At 35.1% G+C, this 23,500-nt stretch overlaps 1 protein-coding gene across 23 annotated transcripts in view; it reads right to left on the bottom strand.

Moving 5' to 3' along the window:
* Window positions 1-23,500, bottom strand: part of LOC149531465 (uncharacterized) — a 183,313-nt gene that overhangs the window by 16,071 nt on the left and 143,742 nt on the right. For 9 of the 23 annotated variants that reach the window (XM_089807951.1, XM_089807934.1, XM_089807935.1 and 6 more), the window contains one exon: window positions 1,078-1,162. The exons of 11 other annotated variants lie outside the window; for them this stretch is intronic. In XM_089807951.1, the coding sequence (XP_089664077.1) occupies window positions 1,078-1,162 (85 nt within the window). Of the gene's footprint in view, window positions 1-1,077; window positions 1,163-2,906; window positions 2,985-23,500 lie in introns of all 23 variants that reach the window. 3 more of the 23 variants (XR_016358326.1, XR_016358327.1, XR_016358328.1) reach the window with 1 other exon arrangement.

The raw sequence follows: 23,500 nt of genomic DNA, 5'->3' as shown, positions 1-23,500 counted from the left end.
AATTCCTTGGTACTTGGATCTATTACTCATCTCAGATTTGAACATTATTCCATATTGTTTAACATCTTTTATCTAGCAAATAATCATTCAAGGAAATTTGCAGAGTAATACAAGTTCGAATATTATGATGATGACAATCTTATATCTAAAACAATACTATGGCAGTCGATTAATCTTGAAAGATATATTAAACTAGATTAATGACTGCAGTCGGCTTCATCTAATATCAAGTAACATTAACATTTAAGAGTTGGACTGAATGAAATGCGTTTTGACCTTAATACAGTTCGAGTTCTCTTTCAATTGAGGAAAACGACAAACTTGCAATTATTACTTGGAAACAACGAATTTTATGATGGATTTACATAAAGCTGACTCAGCATAACAAAAAGGTAATAAATGAAAAAGGGAAGAACACGTCTTACATGAGACATTGTCACCGTAATCAGAGAAGACTCCCGCTTGGCTTTAATTCGCCTCTCTGTTCTGTATGCAACGTGATTGGTAATAATAAATAGGAATGCAATGCTATTAGGCTTCAGTGCTAATGACACAATATTCTGGAAAAAGTGACAACTCGAGCATGAAAGGTAAATGATTCAACAGTGGTTTTCCGATACACAACAAAGGGTGCGTAAATAAGTTTGAGCCGACCTTACGACTACTCAGTAGTTACAAAAGATCATACTCAATTCTTTATTCAATCGGCTAGAAAGAAAATAAAGAGGGAAAAATTAAAAAGAAAGAAGATGAAGTTTATTTAAATATTTAATATTATTTATATTATCTTATTTTCTTGATTAAGTTTATAGGTACATAATTGTAAGGTGGCATTATTGGATTAATGAATTTACTGTAGTGATGCCACTTTATAATTATTTACCTATGATCATAGTTAAGCGAATAAAATAATATTTAAATGATATTATTATTTGATAATTTCTTAAAGGTAAGAACTTCTATTTATTTTGTATTGTTTTTAATATATATTGTTTTTACTTATAGCTCATGCGGTTCCACCATTAAGTTATGTTGCCAAGTACTGATAATCTTGCCAGGGTGGTTTTTAGGTCAAACCTGTCACATCTGATGACCAAACCTTATGACCATCCCCTTCCGATGACCTCGTTTCGCAATGCTTCCCCTCTCTCTGGTCTTCATCCTGCAATCATTCAAATGACATTCTTGCCAAAACATCAATTCAAGATTTATAAATTGTTAATTAAAAATCATCATGATAACTGACTTGTTCATCAAATATGTACAACGGCTACAATTAACTGACTCTATTTCACATGATCATGAACAAATTAATACAACGGCTAGAATTAACTAATACCATTAGATCGATATAACGGCTATAATTAACTGATTCAATTTCACATGAACATAAGTAACGGCTATAACTGACATATTATAACACAGCTATAACTAACTGATTCAATTTCACATGACATAAACTGACATATTATAACAACGGCTATAATTAACTAATTCAAATTCACATGAAATAAATTGGGTTCAACGGCTATAATTCAATTTAAAATTTTAGGGCAAAAATTGCGATGTAACAAAAATAATGTAGGAAAACCCCCAACAACTCCCTCTGGCATAGCAAAGACTAGAAATTTTATCCCGCTCCCCACCTCCCCCAGAAGGGGAAATCTATATGCCTTCCATTTAACCATGAATCATGATGGGAATACATGGTCGGAGAAGATTACATATGCCCAAATGAATGCCACTCAGGATCTGTTGGGAGAGCCTATAGAGGATGAAAAGAATTCTGAGGGTCATAGCGATTCTAGAATTCATTTCCTAACATACGAGTCCAATTGGGAAAGATAGGATCATAGCAACTCTAGAATTCATTTCCTAGAGTACAAGTCCGACTAGGAAAGATAAGATGAAGTATTTCTAAAACTGGAAGATCCTTCAAGCATCATTCTTACTAGGAGCTAGAGGCATCTTAAAGCTCCAAGTTTCTTGACCACAGTGGTAATTCTTGCCAAGAACAAGCAACCTAGTGGGCGAAATTCTGATCCTTGTTCTAAACCCCCTAAAGTTCATATACTTCATAAGTCTGATTCCGAGTCATCTTTTGACCTTGTAGAATTTTGTAAATCTTCTCAAATTCACATCTCCCCTACTAAGCATTTGAAATTAAATCCAAAAGAGATTAACAAGTTAGAGAAGATTTTTCATGGAGAGCTCTCTCAAATGCAGTCCAATACCCAACATTTTGCAAATAGTGAATCACATGTTGCCCAATTATTTGCTTCTTTTCTTGAATCACCCTTGTCTCAAGACGAATTATCTACTAATGTCAAATGATTCTTCTTCCTCTACAAATACCTAATCCATTTTATGTCTCATTATTCATGAATGTCCACAAACTCAGTAATTGCATTATTGATTCCGGGGCTTCTGATAATATCATGCCCTACTTTGTTGCTAAAGCCTGAGGTCTACGCCTCACCAAAACCGTTGGCTTGATGGCTTGAAACTTACTTAAGGCTTGAAACTTACTTTAGTTTTTTTTCCATGTTGACATTCTTTGCAAACAATGCTTTTAGGTTTCACAATCTTAGGCATATATCTAACTGAATTCAGGGAACTGATTTTTACAAGGTTATCAAAGTTAACATGTCCTAGTCTCCGATGCCATAACCAACTCTCGTTAGTTTGACTCAATAAGCAATTTCTTCTTTTTACTTCTCTTAAATCATAGACATTACTCTTTGTACGTTTACCCTCCGCAATTACCTCTCCCGAGCTAGTCTCTCTAATTTCACAGCCTTCTTCATCAAAGTTTACTGAATATCCATTATCACACAATTGACTAACACTCAACAAGTTTTATTTTAATCCATCTACAAACCAAACATTGTTTACCTTCAACATACCATTTATTTTCAAAGCGCCTTTTCCTCGAATTGGAACTGTAGACTTATCCCCAAACTTTACTGAACCACCATTCCAATCTGCAAATGAGGTAAATTTGCTTGTCACTAGTCATATGATTCAAAGCTTGCTACTTGAATCATCAATATGTAAATGACAATTCTTTGCAGTATGTTCTAGATTCTGGCACTTGAAACAAACCACATTGAAATTATTTTTGACATCAAAAGAGTTTGGACTTACAAAATTGATCCTCTACCTCGGCATTATCCTGCAATTAGCTACTTTATGACCAAAATAATTACAGAAGTTATAATAGCCAAAAAATGAATAGTTTCTTGTAGGAAATTGTTTTCTGACTGTAGTGTTTGTTTTGTCTATTACATTAGTTGAACTTTCAGCTTTATCAAATCCTCCCCCTGTTTTGACACTGCAATCTCACTGTTGAGACAACATTTCACTTAGCAATTCTGATTTCTTTGTAAATTTCATTTGTTTGTCAGAAAGCAAAGTCAACTTCTTGATTTCATTCCGTAAACCAACTATCTCACTTTCTAACTTAGAACAATTTTCAGTTTTGAGAATTAGTTCAGAATTTACCACATCTAATTTCCTTTTGGTTTCTTCAAGTTCTAGTTTCAGATTTGTAATTATTTCAGCCTTTGTTTCAGGACTCTTATCTGACACCATTTTCTTCAAACGACCAATTTCTTTTAGAGCACATACCAATTCTGCTTCAAGATACACTTCATCCTCTAACCCACTGCTTGATTCACCATTGCTAGAATCTTTAGCACAAGGTCCTAAAGCCATAAACAATGTTTCGCCATTACAAGAATCATCACTATCAGTACTCTCATTTTTTATAACCAAACTTTTCTTTTTCTTTAAAGATTTCTTTGACTTATAACTAGGTGATTTCTTAAAAACATCTTCTTCGTCATTATTAGCTTTAGGACATTTAGCAGCAAAATGACCATTTTTACCACAATTATAACATTTCATTGGAGATTTTTCTTATTAAACTTCTTGAACCTTTTTACCAAATTTACTAACTGTTCCTCAAAGTCCTCTAGTTCAGAACTTTCTACCTATTCTTTCTTAGGAGTGTTGAAAGCAAGTTCTCTTTTTACTTATGTTTCACCTGGCAACCTCATTTCATATGCTATTAGTTTGCCTTGTATTTCATGTATTGTAAGTTTTCTCAAATCTCTAGCTTCTTCAATAGCAGATATATTTGTATTATATCTAGGGAGTAAAGATCGCAAAACTTTTTGAGCAGTTGGTTCTTTCACCTTTTCACCTAAGCCTTTGTAGTAACCCCAACCAGTTATAACTTTGTCAAACACAAAATTCTTTTATAATTCAGTGGTTTGACATTTCGTCAAACACTTTGCAAACAAGTTCTGATACCACTGTAATAACCCCTGTCTGTCATGACTCAAACAATCATCAATTTCCACACTAATCAGTGGATCTTCACATTTAACAGGCTTCCCTATTATCACTGCAAAAATGATATTCTGAATTTCGAACACCAAACTAGAGAATGCAATTAAGTGCCCACAATATTCAAATTAATTTGGTTCTAGAATTGTGCATAGATGAATGCCAAATATTGATATCCAATTCTGCTCTATAAATATTGCAAAATAATTAATTCTGGAATGATAAATGATTCACACCAAACTACCAAGTTTATCCATTAACATCTTTGCTTCAAACAATATATAATACACTATATTTTTTAAATAACAAAAAACCTGGAAATGCAACATCATCACCACCATTGAAATATAGGCTGTTGTTGTTCCTTCCAAATACAGACGCTACCCCACTTGAATTGACAGCCTCTTACACATCTGAACACATGTGCAAAAACTAAATGCAAAACCCACAATGAAATCGCAGGCTCCAAGATGTGACAAAACTTAAAAGCAAACGAAGGCCTCTAAATCTCAGATGCAGGCCTAAACAAGTAAACACAGGCCTCATAAAATGAATTGCAGGCCTTTCTAGTTAGACACAGGCCATCCAAAGTCATTCACAGGCCACTGAAAGTTTATCGCAGGCCTGCTGAAACTCCAAACGCTGCCCTATAAGGAACGGCAACCTCAGTAATGCTATCCAATTTGCTGACGAGTAAATCAAAGCGCTTCAGCACAAGTCAAACCACTCTCCAGACCCCAGGTGTATGTTAACTTTCAATATAATTCTTGAACAATTCAGCATATGTAGAAATCCTCTTTTCCCAGACATAAGAAAACACAGTAGGGAAAGAACCTTCAATTCGTTATACTTCAGCAACCAATCTAAACACCAATAGACATACTTTCAGAAATTCCAGCTTTCTCAAAAACCCTCAGCACCAAAATCTTCTTCCAAAGCAACAGGAAATTCAGACATGGAAGACAATTCAACTAGAACAATTCTCAGGCTTAACCACAATACCTCAGCTGTGGAAAGCACAATCAGCTTCAAACCCTCAGCCAGATGGTGTGAGCAAGCAAAATATATAATTCAAAATTATTCTCCTTAGCTACAGGAATATAGTAGGAGAATGTTGGCCAATTGTATACTTCAGCACAATTGCCAAGAACTTCTCAGATGAGACCCTTATACTTCAGCAAGGGCTCACAAGTCAGAAATCAGAAAAAGCCACAAAGGCATAAAAAATATATATATTTGTCAAGCATGCCTTTCCCAATGAAATGAGTTTTCTATAAGCTTTTGTTGGCCAAAGTTTCCATAAAACTCCACTTCAGAAATTGTGTAAGTTTCTCAAAAGAACTCACCACTAGAAACTTTCCAACTCGCATTTTAAAAATATCTCTTAAAGTTATTATTATAATAATATAAACATTATTATAATAATGCAACTCAATGATTAATAAATAAATAAGAGCTCATGCAATTATTAACCTGATTAATTACAAGTGACGACCAACTATCTAGCCACCCAAAGTACTGCCAAAAATAGCAACCGTCAATAATAGACTTACTAAAAACAGTAAGTCCACAACTAAGACCCTCAAAACACCCAGTCAGCTCACAAGGGTCGCTATGATGAGCTAACTCCATCAACTGAGTAGACCTGCCAAAAACGGGGACATTACAGCCTTTGATTGAATTTACGACTTCATCTACTCTCAAAAGATATTCAGCAATACTTTCTTCTTCTTTCATTTTCAGTTCTTCAAATCTAGCTGTATAGGTTTGCAATTTAGCTTGTTTGACTTTATCATCTCCTTCATAAACACCTTTTCGTTTGTCCCAAATTTCTTTAGCTGTTTTAAAATGCATAAGTTTAGTGAATTCATTGTTAGCTAGACCACACAATAAAGCATTTCTTGCTTTTGCATTGTTTTCATAATCTCTTTTTTCTGCAGCATCAGTTAAAGGTGTTTTAGGTAAGGTATAACCATTTTCAACTAACATCCAGACATCATCCCCAATAGACGCAATGTAATTTTCCATCCTAACATTCCAAAAGGCATAGTTTAATCCATCAAAAAGAGGTGCTTTGTTTGAAGATGCTCCTTCTAAATTGACCATGTGTTCTATTACCAAGATCTACTTAGATTGGTTAAATCTTTTGACAAGCACTGGCTCTAATACCAATTGTAGAACACAATTACACTACTAGGAGGGGGGTGAATTAGTCGTGTGGAAAATCTTTAACCAATTTAATTTACTGATTGATTTACTTTGTAAGCATCGTCTAACAATTAAAGTAAATATAGAAGCATTGACAATTGACTATGCACCAGATATAATGTGGAAACCCAACTCGGGAAAAACCACCAACACAAAGGCTGCTAGGATCTACTGTCCTAATCCGGTCTCAATCAACCTGTCACAATTTAAAGGCTTCAACCCAAGGAGCAACAACCCCTACTTTCAAAGCTACAACTCTTTCAATTTGAGCAACAAGTCAACAAGTTTTGAGCATCTAACCAGTTACAGCTTTCAAATACTTTGAAGGTCCATTACAGTTCATATCCTTTTGTATCACACAGAAACAATCATCTGATAGATCTGATAAACATTCAGCAAAAATACTCCAATTCTGTATATTGTCACTTCTGATAAAACAGACTTGATAATCATTCAGTGAATTATCCCAACTCTGTATACTGATATCCTTTTCAAAGCTGGAGTTTAATTCATATAAACTTTTAAGCCAAATCAAATCTTATCACAATATTAAATTCTAGAATCATTACTGTTTCAATCAGAATAAAATGAAGACTCTTTGTAATTGCAGACTGGTTATCTGAATATGCAGATCCATTTCTAGAAGAGATTTTCTGTGTATAAGCAATAAGACACCAAAACCTTTTAAGCTATACCTGATATCTCTTCAAATCACTCAGTTCAACATCATTCGTAATTTTGCAAGATATTAGTTCTTTATTTGATATGAACTATCTTCAGCACACTTCTACAATTCTTCACATCTTCCTTTATGCTCCTGTTAGCATCGTCTTTCTATTTATATTTCAATGTGCTGCATATAATATTTTTTTCTGATTTTTAACTGATTTCATTTGCAAAATATACAACTGATATATTTTGTTTTCATTCCACACACACTTCCAATGACTTCACCCGCGAATATACATAGGCCCCAAGTTACTTCAGTTGCTCACAGTTTCCAAAACCGAACATTTTATTTTTAAGAGTTTTGGTGGTTTTAATATAAAAGTTATGACGATTGAACACACCGCTTCATAAACTAATGTTCAAATTGCCTTCGACCGCTTAGTCATCTTCCAGCGTGTACCAAAATTTGCCTCTTATTTTATTGGGTTGCCACGCAGACAGCACCTGATACTAGGAAAACATTGCAACGTAATTCCCATTTAACCTTTTGCTCATTTTGTCTTTTTCTGGTTCCCTTTTGTCTTTTTCTGGTTGTCTTTTTATGTTTTTGTCTTTTATTATCTTCTTTTACGTGCCTAAACAAAATTACATCTGTACTACCCTGTGTAAAATATATTGTCCATTCTGAACAAATTTCTTTTATTCCAGCCGTTTCCTGTAGTTTTTTGACATACGCTATGAAGAATGTGATTATTTCACAAAGATTATTTCTTTTATATATTCACAATTTTGGCACGATGAGGCTGCCAAATGTATCTTTTGATATTCAACTATGATGTACCAGTTCCTGTACATTGTTCATTCATAACCAGTCTGTATGACATCGTTCTATCACCCGATATGCAACCCTATGTATAATATCATCAAGATATCTTCCAGCCACCGCATAGTTTTAGACACAAAGCTTGCTGTGAGTCTATACAGAACACTAATGCGAAGAACAGAGTATTCAGATTCACACAGGTATGTATGAGATATTCATTTCATGATTTGATATTCATCTAGAAAACAGTCTATTTGACATCAATGACACTTAACAATAGAAGCATTACATACAAAATCAAGCAATAAGAAGGGAAAATTCAAAAGGAAGAGAGGAAAGAAAACCTATAAGAAAAGAGATCTGTCAAAAGTCCAATGTTATAAATGTGACAAATTTGGACATATTCACATGTATTCTCTGGAAAGAAAGAAAAATCTGATCAACATGGTCAAAGTCAAAGAAGGCGAAAGCTCATTATTCTTCCTTGCCTTATCAAGTGAGTTGAACAATAATAGAAACACTTGGATTGTGGAGTGTGGACCCTCTAGGCATATCACCGGATATAGAGATCAGTTTGAAACACTTGAAGGGCATTCAATCAAAGAAGTAACTAAAGGAGACAACTCCACTTATCCTGTGAAAGGAATTGTGACCTGTTCAGTACATCTGAATTCCAAAGTTGACTTGCACTTAAAAGATGTCCTATTTGTTCCTAGAATCAAAAGAAACCTATCTCTACATCTGGTCTAGCAGATCAAGGATATCAGATTGCTTTTCAAGAAAATAAAGTTTGATGCTAGTCAAAACATTCAAACATTAAAAATGGTATTTCTATTGGAGTTAGAGAAGGGAGCCTAAAAAAATTGTGTAATTCCCTAAATCTAGCCCTAAACCATGAAATTGGGAAAACAAATGAGATTTGTCATAGAAGACTAGGGCACTTAAATTTCCAGCCTTTACCTTCTATAGAGAAAATTGTAAAAAGGCTTACCTAACCTTAAATCTAAACATGAAGGAATATGTAAGGGATGTGCACTAGGAATTAACCCTAAAACTCATTTTCATCATAGTGAACATAAATCAAACAGTATTCTTCAACTCAATCATACTGACCAATGTGGACCCATGTCAGTACCTTCATTAGGAGAAAACTCTTATTACATCATATTTGTGGATGATTATTCTAAGAAAACCTAGATATATTTCCTTAAACTAAAAGAGTCAAATGAGGTTCTATCTGAATTCAAAGAATTCAAAGCCTTAGTTGAAAATCAAATTGGCAAGAAGCTCAAAACTCTAAGGTCTAAAAATGGTGGAGAATATATCTCTGAAAATTTTAAAGAATTTTGCATATCTATTGGGATTAAGAGGGAGTATATGATACCGTATAATCCTCGATAGAATGGAGTAGCAGAAAGGAAGAATAGAACTATTATTGAAGCAGCTAAGGCTATGATGCATGATCAAAATATGCATATAACATTCTAGGCCGAAGCATCCAATACAATTCTATATATTCAGAACAGATGCCCTCATGGAATTCGAGAAAACATAACACCTAAAGAAGTCTTCTCAGGGAACAAACCTAATCTAAGTCACCTACGAATTTTCGGTTGTCCTATATATATTCATATTCCTAAGGAAAAAAGAACTAAACTAGAAACCAAGAAGACTAGAAATCATTCACGTTATGTTACACAAATGAGTCCTCAAATTATGAACTTTCTAATGTTGAAGAAGCCCTAAAATCCCAAGCCTAGAAGGACGCCATGATTGAGGAATATCAATCTATATTGAAAAATGATGTGTGGGATATTGTACCAAGACCTAAAGATAAATTAGTTGTTTCCTCAAGATGGTTATTCAAAATAAAACAGGCACCTGACAATAGCATTGAGAAATACAAGGCCAGGTTTGTGGCCAGAGGATTTTCACAGCTTGCTCGTTACATATTTGTCAGAACCATAATTGCAATAGTTGCATCCAAATGTTGGAAGGTACATCAGATGGATGTAAAGACAACATTCCTAAACAGAGTCATTAATGAAGAAGTATACCTAGAACAACCAGAAGGATTTGTTATTCATGACAAGAAGTCACATGTGTGTAAATTGAAGAAAGCTCTATATGGTCTTAAGCAAGCCCCCGGGGCATGGTATGAGAGAATAGATAGTTATCTTGTCAAATTTGGGTATTCAAGAAATGAAGCAAATCGTAACATATACTTCAAGAAATTAGAGGGAGATATGTTAATACTAGTTCTCTATGTTGATGATCTTCTGATAACCGGCCAAGACCATCTTGTTGTTAAATGAAAGAAAGACCTCATAACTGAATTCAAAATGAAAGATTTTGGTCTTCTACACTACTTTTTGGGATAAGAAGTAAAACAAAAGGAAGAATACATTTTCCCAAACCAAAGGAAGTATACCACTAACATATTGAACAAATTTGGCATGATGGACTGCAAACCATTATCCACATATGGAGACAAATCTTTCTAAACTCAAAGTTGAGGCACATGAGTCAGAGGCCATTGATCCTACATATTATAGACAGATAATTGGATCATTAATGTACTTAGTGAATACCCGTCCTGATATTTGTTATGCCACAAATGCACTAAGTTTACGTGTGAACTTAAGAAAATTCACCTCATGTCAGCAAAGCACAACCTGAGGTACTTGTGAGGCACTATTGAACTTGGTTTGAAATATGACAAAGTTGAGTTACAAATTCATCGATATTCAGATTCTGATTGGGCTAGATGTTCTACTAATCGGAAGAGCACTACAGGATGTCGTTTCAGTCTTGAATCTGCAATGTTATCATGGTTTAGTAAGAAGAAATCTTCTATTGCCTTCGGTTCCACTGAAGCAGAGTACATAGCTACATCCATGGGAGCTCGAGAATCAGTATGGTTAAGGAAGTTACTGGTTGGGTTTTTTGGGAAGCCTCTAAAACCTGCAATTACACATTGTGATAATCAAAGTTGTATGAAACTCTTAGTGCATCCAGTCTTCCATAACAAATCAAAGCATATAGAGATACCAGTCCACTAGATATGGTAGGTAGAGGTGTCATCAAGTTCGAATACATCAGCACTGAAAAGCAGTCTGCCGACATATTCACCAAACCTCTTGCAAAGTTGAAAGTGGAATACTTTAGACGAAAACTTGGTATGACAAAACTAAAATTGTAACTCCCGAGATAATCTCTCAATTTTGTGTAATATATATATATATATATGTATGTATGTATGTATGTATGTATATCTTTTCTTGTTGTTTAAAGAGTTACTATTGTGCACATGTGGTTATTGTGCACATGTGGTTATTTATGAAAGGTTATGATCTTTCATTTTATGAGATGTTAGGTCTCTATTGTAAGATGACGACCTTAACAATAGATTGACCTGTTGTCATAGACTTCATTAAATTGTTGTCCCAAAATGTACTAGATAGTGTGGTAACAAAAGTATCATGGTTGACTCCTATTGTTGTCCCAGGGATGAGCTGGAGGTCGTGGTACTAGTTTTGTTATATTTTTGTTAAGTTCTTGATCCATTGTCATAATAAGACTATGAGGACTTGTTGTCCTATACTGTGTGAAAATTCATGACAAAGAAAGGAATTATGATAAGACTACTTTAGTCCCAGAATGAGCTGGAGATCATAATTCTATGGTATCTTAAGATCAAGATAAACATCTACTAGACTATACCTGGTTATTGTACTGGAATGTGTCGGATATCAGATATTTGTGTTGATGAGCATTTGAATCTTAGATGGATGGAATCTAAATCATCATTTTGTGAGGTGGTCATATCCTCCCTCGCTAAGAGGGAGTGTTGAATTTGTAGCATCTGTCAGATATTCAATATCTGGTTCAGAAGGAGCATGAGATACTCGTATACATAAACATGTATATATATGTATATACATACACACACACACACACACACACACACACACACACACACATATATATGAAGAGAGAGTATCAAAACTGATTATGCAAAATGATTCAATCTGGTTCAGTCTCTGTCAAAATGCAATGATCGTGCTATCTGTTTAAGTCATGGAGATGGTTCTGTTACTCACTATTTTCCATTAACCGTGAGTTACATTATCATGTTATCATCAGTCTATATCACTGACTGAGATCAAGTATTATAAGACATAAAGACGCCGATCATGATTAAGGTTATTTAGAGCACATTGTGATTATATCATAACTAATGTAATTAAGGTTGACTCATGTAGAGACATGACCCTATGGGCCCAAAGGGCACATAGAATCTTGTCTCTACATGAGACACGACCATTCCCATGATTATATATATTGAGTGCCTTGATTGGTTGGAAACACATCACACAATAAATGTTACTACTGGCGGTCTGCACATATATATGTTAACCTGCAAATATTGAGGAAGCATCAGTAATACTCATTGAAATAGCAAAAGATAAGTAAGGCATCAAGAATTCATACAAAGCATTTAATCTATACCTCAGCTGTGATCAATATCAGAGTTAAAGCAATCTGATCTGTCATTGTCTGGCAATTACTTATAAGGTAAATTTCTACCTCTGATCTCATATTCCTTAACCAGAACACAAAAGACTGGCATAAGAAACTTTATTTGGGTTTGTGGGCTGACAGGATCACACCGAAGAAAGCAATTGGCATGACTCCATTCAAATTGTTGTATGGCATAGATGCCCAACTGTTATTGCCTCTTGAGTTGGTAACCTCTAGATTGTATAGTGGAAGATCAATATTTCCAGAGCTCTCTATTTTTTTAGCATGAGTCCAGTTTGATATGTTCCTCCCCTAAATGGCAGAATACATTTATGGCATATTATGATTTAGAAGACTTTAGAGAAAGAGCCAGAAACAATGTTGAGTCCTTTGAGGAGAAAATCATAGCAAGTGGTGTAGTTGAACGCGCAACATTTCCTTCAGTGATAATATGTCCTGAGCTCATCAACGAATGCATGAATAGATATGACCCAAGGCAAAAGTGTATTAGGAACGCCAAATGGGGATGCTTTGTCATCTACTAGCAGAAAAACCACTATAGCTGTCACGAAAATTCCAGTAAAAAAGACCTATTCTGATTTTCCCATTGCATTATCTGTGACTAGCTTCACTGAGAAGAAACAACAATACAAAAATGTCATTGCTAGAAATTGGTTATTAAAATTTCAAAAGGGAGTGTCAAGATTGTCAAGCCACTCACAAGAGAGCACATGCAACACAATGAAAGAGATTTGGTGGTATTGTTACACAGACCTAAAGGTTTCCAACAAGCCTAATCTTTTCAAGAATGGAGGTATTTCTTTATCCAAATCATCCTGCAGGGTACTCAATTTCTAGATTGGGGGGAGATAATTGTAGAAGAAATGCATGATCAATTAAGCAATTGCCATTTTGGAAATCAAGGCTTTTACATGACTTTATATTTATTCTATTGCTTGGCTTGCATGAGGTAATGGACGGGTTTACACCCTGAGCCATTCACAGAAGGCATTAACATCTATGAATAATATCCCCAGCTATAGAGAGAGGTGTTGCAAGAATTAAAGGATACAGAATGATGTATTAACTAGCATGTTAACTCATGAACTGGCAGGAAATCTGGACCAAAGAATGTCTGAGGAGGCCACATAGTTGGTAAGTACTTATTATTACACCCAGTTCCCACATTTCACATATATCAGGGTATGTGATTTCGAAGATGAACCTAAAATATTGCCCAAGTATGCACTGGATTACTTTGTACTAGTTGAGTTGTACATGCAGTTTGCTCACACAAATAAGATGTACTCACCCAAGAAAGAGAAAGGAGTTTCCTTTCCAATTAAATTATTTTATTTCTAGAGCTGGCCATCTCTCTCCTAACAGGAATACACTCAGCACCACCCCAAAATGGTTGGAAGCCGCAGTCATAACAGAAATATTGTTTCAGTTTCCTTTCCATTAGATAACATAGTAAATATTTGGGGGAAACCCCCCAATCCAAGAAAGTCGCTTGAAGAATGGAGGTGGATTCTAGGACAGAAAACTGGGTTGCAGAGGTAGCTAAGCTGCTCGTTAAGGATGAGGTTCAAGAGCCTACTGTTGATGACTTTGAAGTGGAGAAGTTAAATCTTGGGGTGGCATCTAATGATGTAGACAAGCATCATTTCAAGGTTTACCCAGAAAGAATATTGAGTAGATCGTGGAAAGATGAAAATGATAAAAGGAATTACAACAAATGCTGAATGTGATGGCTGAATACATTGACGCCATTCACAATTGGGACCCACAACCAATTTCTCAAAAGCCTATCTCTTTTGATCCAAAATCCCTGGCCAACCAAAATTACTTCAGCCAAATTCTTTGAGAAAAGTTGGTAGTGGGAATATTTAACGATTGGCTGGAAGATGTAATACAGAAGGGGAGGAAATACATTATGGAATCAAGGGAAGTCTATGGTGATATTGTCGCAGCAATAGAGGAATTAGAAAACAAGCTTTATCCTAGGAAAGGGAAGAAATGAAATGGGCAGCTGCAGCACTCCAGATGACTGAGGTCCAAAGATATGGGGTTTCCAAGTTCCTATCCAAGAAACCCTTGACAAGCATTGATGATAATGTCCTGTATACCCCCAAAAGAAATGTGGAGTGGAGAAACTCGGTGCTAAAAAAGGGAAAGATTGAACACATAAAATTAGAAAAGGAATTAAATGATCTTACCCAATCTCTTATGGCTGACCTCTGGTGTAATGACATGGTGTACATGGATGAAGATGACACCGTGGATAAAGATGTGGATGTTGTGCTCAGGACACTAAAAGAGGAGATTGAAGAGATAATTAGAGCAAAGACCTTGGTAGTGGAGGATTACACAAAAGTTACATGGACAAAGGCCCTACTTTATGTATATTCAGGCCACTTACCAGCACAAGTGTCAAAAATTGTGAAGAGTGAGAGGGAGGAGGTATGGAAGCAACAAATGGCTCATATAACCATCTCAAACCTCCAAGCAATCTAGGAATTCGTTAACGCCTACAAAGAGTGGAAGGCAACACGTACCCCTCTTGTTCAAAAACCTTAATCCATGGGATTAAGAACAACTACTCAATTGTAGCCACATCGCCCCATTCCTTTGTTTAATTACACAATTTATACTAGCCCTCTGTGTCAATTAATTTGAGACAATTTTATAAGTTTATGCCATTTTATACTCAAGTTAATTGATCTCAAGAGTTAAAAACAATTTTGGTTATGTAAAGACTATATATATGCGATCATAAGATCGACAAAGGGTTCAAATGTTTTTGATATTGAGAGACAAATATATATTTTGAGATGTTCTATTTTCTGACGTAACATTTATTTGTGAATAAAAGAAGGTAGTTTTGGAAATTTTGGTTTTGTGTGTTTGAATGTTGAGGAAGATATTTTTGTGCAAATTTCTATTCTTGAACTTCTGAATCTCTCTCAGCTTTGGAATTATACATCTGTGTACCTTATAATTTGTTTTGCATAATTTATTGAAGTTGAACTACTCTATTACGTTGGAAATTAACAGGATTTGTGTTTTCTATGGGAAACTGAAATATTTAATGAAATTTGTGTAAATGTCATATTGATCTGTGAATAGTTAATGCCTTATATACTTTCTAGTGAAAAGTATGTTTAAAAGATTAAATTGGTTTTTCATTCATTGAAAATCATACAAGGGAGTTGTACTTTAAATAATTCAAAGAGAAATTACTCATAACTTACCAAACCATCGCTATAGAAATATAGAGGGCTAGAGTCAAATTATCATTTTGTAATAAGAGACAAATCCGTTAGACAACACTCTCCAATCACTATTTCAACTCCTTTTCACTATTTTCTCTCAATAGTGACAAAAATGTGAAAGCCAAATGTTAGATAAAAATGAAGTTTATGGGTCTTATGAAGGCTTTGAAGGCCCTATATGTGACCCACAATATTCTAGGGTTCAAATAAAACCAATTAGACAGAAGCAAATAACAAAATTCAAAAAAGGAAATCTATTGCGCTCAGCAGCCAGTTGCACGAAAGCAATGCAGCAATGGTTCGATGATGCTTGGGCACTGTTAAGTTCCCAAGGATCTGCTGCAAAATGTAATGACATTAATTAATAGTTATGTGTGTGTGTGTGTGTGTGTGTATTAATCATTATGATTATATTAATTTCTTTTGACCTCACAAGTTATCCTACCAAAGCTATCAAAATATCAACACTCCCTCTTAGCTAGGGAGGATAAACACAAGACATGTATTACTCCATTGGTAATATTAGGTATGGCAAAAACAAAATCTTTGATCAAATGATATCCATCATTCTGATATCACAGTTGATATTACGAGTATTGGCCTCCCAGAATCTCAACAATATTCACCAAGTACTCAAAAGGTTTTGATATCACATTTGATATCAAGAGTGTTGGCCTCCCAGAATATCGACATCCGATATTCACCAAGTACTCAAATAAGGTGTGATATCACATTTGACATCATGAGTATTGGTCTCCTAGAATATCATACAATATTCACCAATTACTCAAAATAAGGTTTGATATCACATATGATATCAAGAGTATTGGCCTCCTAGAATATCAATGATATTCACCAAGTACTCTGAGTAATGGTCTCCCAGAATGTTGAGATGCAAGACATGCACCATTTACTCAATTTGTTTGATCTCATAATACAAGTTCTTGTAAGATCGTCACCTTACAGTAACTTTTCCAAATACAAGTGACATCATTTGGAAGTCGTCACCTCCTCAGGATGTACACAAGAGATAGGCCCATTAAAATCACATAGTCACAAGATATATTCATGAATCACAATCCTCTTGACTACTACAATTTATTGATCACTGGAGAATCCATCTGAACATGGTTTACTCCCTCTGAATCAATATGACCAAGATCACTGAAGCCTGAATCATATCCTCTATCTGGTCCCTCTCTTTCAAGGTTGCCTGAATTGTCAACCTCCCTCTGAATCTCAATCTCCCTCTTTTTCCGTCAAGAACATTCTCGGAGGAAAAGATCAAGGTATATAGCTCATATAGAAAAATAAGAGAGAAACTACTATAATACCCAAGGCTAGTAATTTTGCATAATAAGATCATTTGAATATAATATAGATCTAACTTAAATCTATATTTTCAACATATTGTTTTCTTATTAATGCCACATATAATAATCTATAGCGAAAATTTTCATTTATATTCTTTACAAATTATTGAGAAAATATACTTGACTTCATGTATAATCACCAAATAGTTAATATCATATATATATATATTCATTAATTTAATGATGTAGGAGAAACTTTAATATATGTTCACCTTGTTCTATATCACTCAAAATATTTCATATTCAAAATGTTGAAACGAGATCATAAGAACTTTTAAACATAATATTATATAGTATCATGAATGTACTTTAAGTTGTACACACTTACCACTAAGAGCATCAATACCTGACAATGTGTGCGAGTACTTAGACTTTTGGCCTGTCATGCTCATGTCCACATAATTTCCTTAATCTTCGTTTGATGGGTTATCACTCAAAGAATGGTAATGTTACGTTTAACTACGTGGCGGTTTATTGACTTTGGTGTAGTGAAGTCAACCAGGACAAATGTGAGATGAAGGGATAATTCTAATTGTCTAACCTTACGTCATGTGATTATCTTGAATCTTGTCCCCATACTTGAACAACGCCTTGTCCTATCTAGTATGATGGGGCCCTGATGATAATCTGATACAGGTAAATCTCCTATTTTATTGTTCTCTCTTCAACATATATTGTTTGACTTCGAGTTGATGCAGAATGGTTGTGTATTGTCTTATTTCCTATGACTATATATGTTTGTCTGTGGTTATAATAATTATCCCCGTGCCTTCCTTACATGCGACTCACAACACGTAGCTTCCTTGGAGTTCAATGCTATAAATGTGGATGCTTTCCTTTTCTAATTTCAAAGCTTTCAGACTACCATCATTTTCATATTCACTTGGCCTTGATCATCGTAGTGTATTATATTTCATGGCATTTACTATTTCCATAGTTTCTATAATTCTCAATTTATGTATGACGCCAATAGCCTCTTTGAACAACACGAAGCCTTCCCATTTGATGGTAGACAATTGGAAATCTGAACTTGGGAGTGATATGCTCTCAAGTATCAAATGTACTGAGGCATGATTTATAATATGAAACATTTATATGCAGCGATTAAGGATGGAAGAATTTGAATATGAAAAGTTCCACCATGAGGAGGAAATATTGAATGCCAACAACTTTTGAGATATACAGTCAGAAATGCCACTTCACGTTTGACACACACTGGTTCAGTCACAAATCCAAGCCTTTGATATCATGTCTAGGCATGTGCTCTCCTAAAATCGACCACTTACGATGATTGGTCTCAGCAATATCAGATTGGATTATTGGTCGGGTTTGGTTATAGATATTCTTCGAGCCCAACATCTGGGGTACAAGTATTGATCTGCGGTTGAAGACATTGTGCATTTCAAGAGCCACTCTTCTTATCATATGACTAGACTCACCTTGCAGAAATAAGCTTACGTGTATGGACTTACATTTGCAGCCCTCGCTCTGATACCATGTTAAGTTCCCAAGGATCTGCTACAAAATGTATTAACACTGCCATTGTATTTGGTATGTGTTTTCCAAATAGCAATGTCCTTGTATTTGTATAAGAAATAAACCAAGAGTTCAACAATATGGTAAATATAATGACATTATATTTATATATATATATATCATTGTGATTATATTAATTTCTTTTGACCTCACAACTTTATCCTACCAAAGCAATCAAAACATCAACAGGCGGCAATGGGGATACTTGGGAACTCCAAGTACCTATTTTGGGGATGTGCCCACACTGGGTACTCCAGGATTTTGGACCGGATGTGCATCTTCGGGTTTCACTGGTTAAAGACATATCGAAGTCAAACTCCATGAAACTACAATTTTGTAATACATATTTAATTCAAGTTTCAGTATCAATAAAATCTGGAAGTATAAATCACAAATTGCATCTACGACTTCATGTGCGTTTTATGACACCAAACAATAGAATAAAATATCAAGATATATTATCTTCTCTTGATCAAAATCACGTGTATGCTAAGATTGCAGAAGATCGTATAGATTACTCCAAGGTTCCTTTTGTATCGGGTCTTGACCATGGTTAATCTCAATAGTAAATGTGATTTGTTGTTAATCACAAGCATTTTCTTTACTCAAGTTGATATCAAATGACACTAGAGATGGGGGCTATTGAAAGTTATTGCAATAGGTTACTTTTTGGGGATTTACAAATATACGGAAAGCAATGGGAGAGGATTTAGAAATCCTAATCTTCTGCTAAGGGTTTGACAACAACAAATGCTGCTTTAATGGACAAATTCTAAAACAATTGAACTTGGCTTTGCCGATGTCAACTACAACTATGCAAGAAGGTGCAATCTTCAAGGGGTTACACAAGTAACTCTAATACCACGGCAATTGCCATCAAAATAAACAATATACATTGAATGATATAAGTTAAGAATCCATAAAAGTAGGGTTCAAGATAACTTTGCACAACATACAATCAATAAACCATCAAAAGTATGAACCATGCAACTCATCAAAACATCATCACATTCTCCGTTGAAATCAAAACACTCTATCTAACAATTCTAATCCAAATGCGGGAATAAGAGAGAAAGCAAGCACTAAGACACATCAAATGATCAGCAAACTTCAATGATAATTCTATTGCCTCACTAGCTCATAGAAAAAATCTCAGAATTTTGTCGTTAAAATGAGAAATGACACCTTTATATTGGTCCTTGATTACAACGAATGACCTAGATCAAAATGAAACCGATGGCCTCGATCTTTCCATCTCAGTTAATTAAGGTTAAGGAAAGAAGGAAGACTACATTATTAAAGGGGGTCCACAAGGACAACTACGAGAGAGCCACCATCTTTGTGGGTAATAAATGCCCACTACTCATGCCCATTCAGGAAGAGAATGAGGCAGCATTAATGCCCACAATGCATGCATACTATGCATTTAATGTGCCTTTGCCAAGAATAGCCTATGTTTGACCTCACCCTTTGAATGCACGGAATCTACTCAATACTATCTCCAACTATCCACACTAACACTTGGTCTTGATTCCTGTTTGAATTCCAAGACCACCATCGCTTGTTTAGATTTGCTCAATTTTTTATCCCAATCTGGAAACAAGTCTTGGGTTGTGTGCATGACATTTGAGAAAATGGAGAAATTCTCAAAGTCATCCTTCACGAAGGAATTCCATTGAAAGAACACTTCTAGTTTACCTCTTAGGTTGTTCACCATTATTTCACTCTTGGCCAATGTCTATGATAACAATGAGGCAACCATGTTGGAGATCCCTTCCGAAATATTTTCGACTACATTTTCAATCAAGTGGATTCCCTACTGAAATGTTTAAACTTTTCCTTGGTCGTGATCACTGCGCTATACAATCTGGCTAAGTCACAAGGTTTGTCGAATTTTAGCCATGAGGTATAGAATTCGGTAAACATAAAATTCCAGTTCCCCAATAAATTTGTATCGAACTGGTTGTAGGTTTTAAAAAAATCCTATCTAGATAGCATGGCCTATGTGAATATTGCAACAGACATGATGTGATTCACACAAATTTTCTTAACACTGCATATTTAGATACGATAAGTGCAATGTTTCAGACACGATCCAATCTCCTATTCATAGAGTGCTTCACTTCCCACTCTCAACTTTAGCTAGAGGCCCAAGTTGCCCGAATGTGTTCGACTTCCCTCTCACAATTTTGCATTTTGTGAAGTAGATCTCATTTAGTTGCTTACGAAAAACATTAAACCAACCCTCTGAAATATTCTACATTAGTTTCTATTTAATTTTTTATTTATATTATATTAAACATCTTTATATTTTGATTTAGAAACAATTGGCTTTTTTTAATTTGGTTTTCTATTCAATTTTAAAATGTTTAATTAATTTGGGTTTCTTTCAATGCCTATGCAGAGTCGTCAAAAAGTTCGATAACTTGTTCTTACGAGGCAAGGCCCAAATCAAACTCTGTGACATTGTACTCATCTGGAGTAATCTGATCCTTTGTCTTATCGACAATGGGCTTTGCAAATTGTAGAGTTCTAGTTCCAAATTCTCCTCCGATGACTTTTCAAACCTTAGTTTTTCCTTTATCCTCCAATCGGTTAACTTGGTTTAGAATTTCTTGCAACTTGAATGTCGGATCAACCTCTTTCTCCTGACTTCTCTTTAGCCTTTTCCTTAACCATTCTGGAATGGTAACATTCTAATCATCCTAAATTGTCAGTTGATCTTGTCCTTGGATTGTCCTTATATCAATCTCTTCCTTAGCTACAGGACGTTTCAATGTTGTTTCACGAACTACTACCTTTGCAATAGGAACTTGTGCCTCTATTGCAGCAATTTCTGCAATTACTGCAAGATCCTTTGTTTTCACTATTTCTCACTCTAGGATAGCATTGAGACTTTCCTCAGTGGCAACATCTTTCTCTTTGCTTCTTCCTTGGGCAATCTCCTCATATACATTGATACTTTCCCTAAAACTGTACCAGCCTAACCATGCGATCTTCCTTCTCTATTCTTCTTTTGCTTGTCTCTACTTCTTCCTTAGTCCAAGGGTCCATCACTTGAAGACTCAAAGTCTGACTAGGCAATAGTGGGGCAGTCCCAAACCTTTGTCTCTTTTGTTGTGATATTTCAATATGAATGTTTGACCTACCACTTGGTTGTGTTTCCAGAGTAACACTCTTTCCTTCTCTTCTCTTAGCACTACCTGACAAGATTTGTCCTTCTAGTCTCCCTCCTGAGGATTTCTTTGGTCTCTCATCTCTCAACGCTTGATGACCATTAGAACCTTAAGAACCTTCAACTTGTCAGATTATCGATCAACCCACTATTTTGTGAATACCAAATTAGTACAAGCTATGTAGCAATATCTAATTTCTCTTTTTTTACTAGTTATAGGTACGGATGGTCTTTTCCCTTTCTAGGTCGTATTTGTTTTGTATCATAATCATACCTTCTTCCAGCTAATTAGGTACCCAAAAGACCTTACATTCTTTGATCATGTTCAATAGCAACTTGGAATACATCATTTTCTTGATCTCATTTTTATTTTTAGCATTGAACTAGAAATCTTGGAGGTGCATCTGGTGCTCGTATTTCACACCTCCTACCATTCTAATTTTGATGTAAGGGTCATGTTGATGTGTGTTTTATGACTCGCCAAATAGTAGGGCAAAATATTGAGATGTCTTATCCTCTCTTGATCAAAATCATGTGTATGCTAAGATTGCAAAAGATCATGCAAGTGACTCCAAGGTTCCTTTCGTATCAAGTCTTCATCGTCAATAAGCTTAATGGTTAATGTGATTTTCTGATTATCACAAGGGTCTTTAAGTTTGCATTTCTTAGATTGATTTCAAATCATACTAGATGGGAGCTATCGAAAGATTTTGCAACATGATTCTTTTCAGTTTTGAAAAATATGCAAAAAAGAAAGGGAAGGGTTTAGGAATCCTTCTCTACTCCTAAGGGTAATGACAATAATGGTTAGTGCTTTTATGGACAAATTCCAAAAATATCGAGCTCCGCTTCGCCGAGTTATACTACTACTACACAAGAATTGGTGTAATCTTCAAGGGGTTATATAGATGATTTTCATATCACAACAAACACCATCAAAACAAACAATGCACGTTGAATGATAGAAATTAAGCACATATAAAAGTGGAATTCAAGCTCACTTTGCACAACGACTTATAATCACTAAACTATCAAAATAATAAACCATGGAATTCATCAAAACACCACTGCATTCTCCACTGAAATCACACCACTTTATCTAACCAATCAACTCTAAATCAGGGAACTATGAAACTAAGCATGCCTTAAGAAACATCGAATGATCACCAAATTTCAATGAAAATTTTATTGTCTCAATAGTACTTAGCAACGATCTCACAATTCAACATGGATTTCTCATTTTATAATCTACCAGACTCCATAGTGGTCCTATCAGTGTCTTGGTGCTATTATAGTGCTCACTATTTGGTGGAAGTAATAAAGAAAAACATCTTCTATCAATCATTGTGGGAAGTTGTGTGATACTACATTACCAAGTGCAAGGAAGAAGAACGCAAGAGGATGGGGAATACATAGAGGTCTCAAGGAACAATTTAAGTTATGAAAGACGACTTCCAATCTGCAATTATTGAACATTGGAATAGTTTCACAACTGAATTCAAAAAGACGTGCAGATACCATTGGATTTACAAGAGGAAATAAATCATTCTTTCCAAGTCACGAG

Source organism: Cupressus sempervirens, chromosome 11 (assembly GCF_028749045.1).
Source record: "Cupressus sempervirens isolate cs-2001-9-10 chromosome 11, ASM2874904v1, whole genome shotgun sequence".
Lineage (NCBI taxonomy): Eukaryota > Viridiplantae > Streptophyta > Pinopsida > Cupressales > Cupressaceae > Cupressus > Cupressus sempervirens.
Note: the sequence above shows the minus strand (reverse complement) of the source record. Positions and strands in the feature narration are given on the sequence as shown.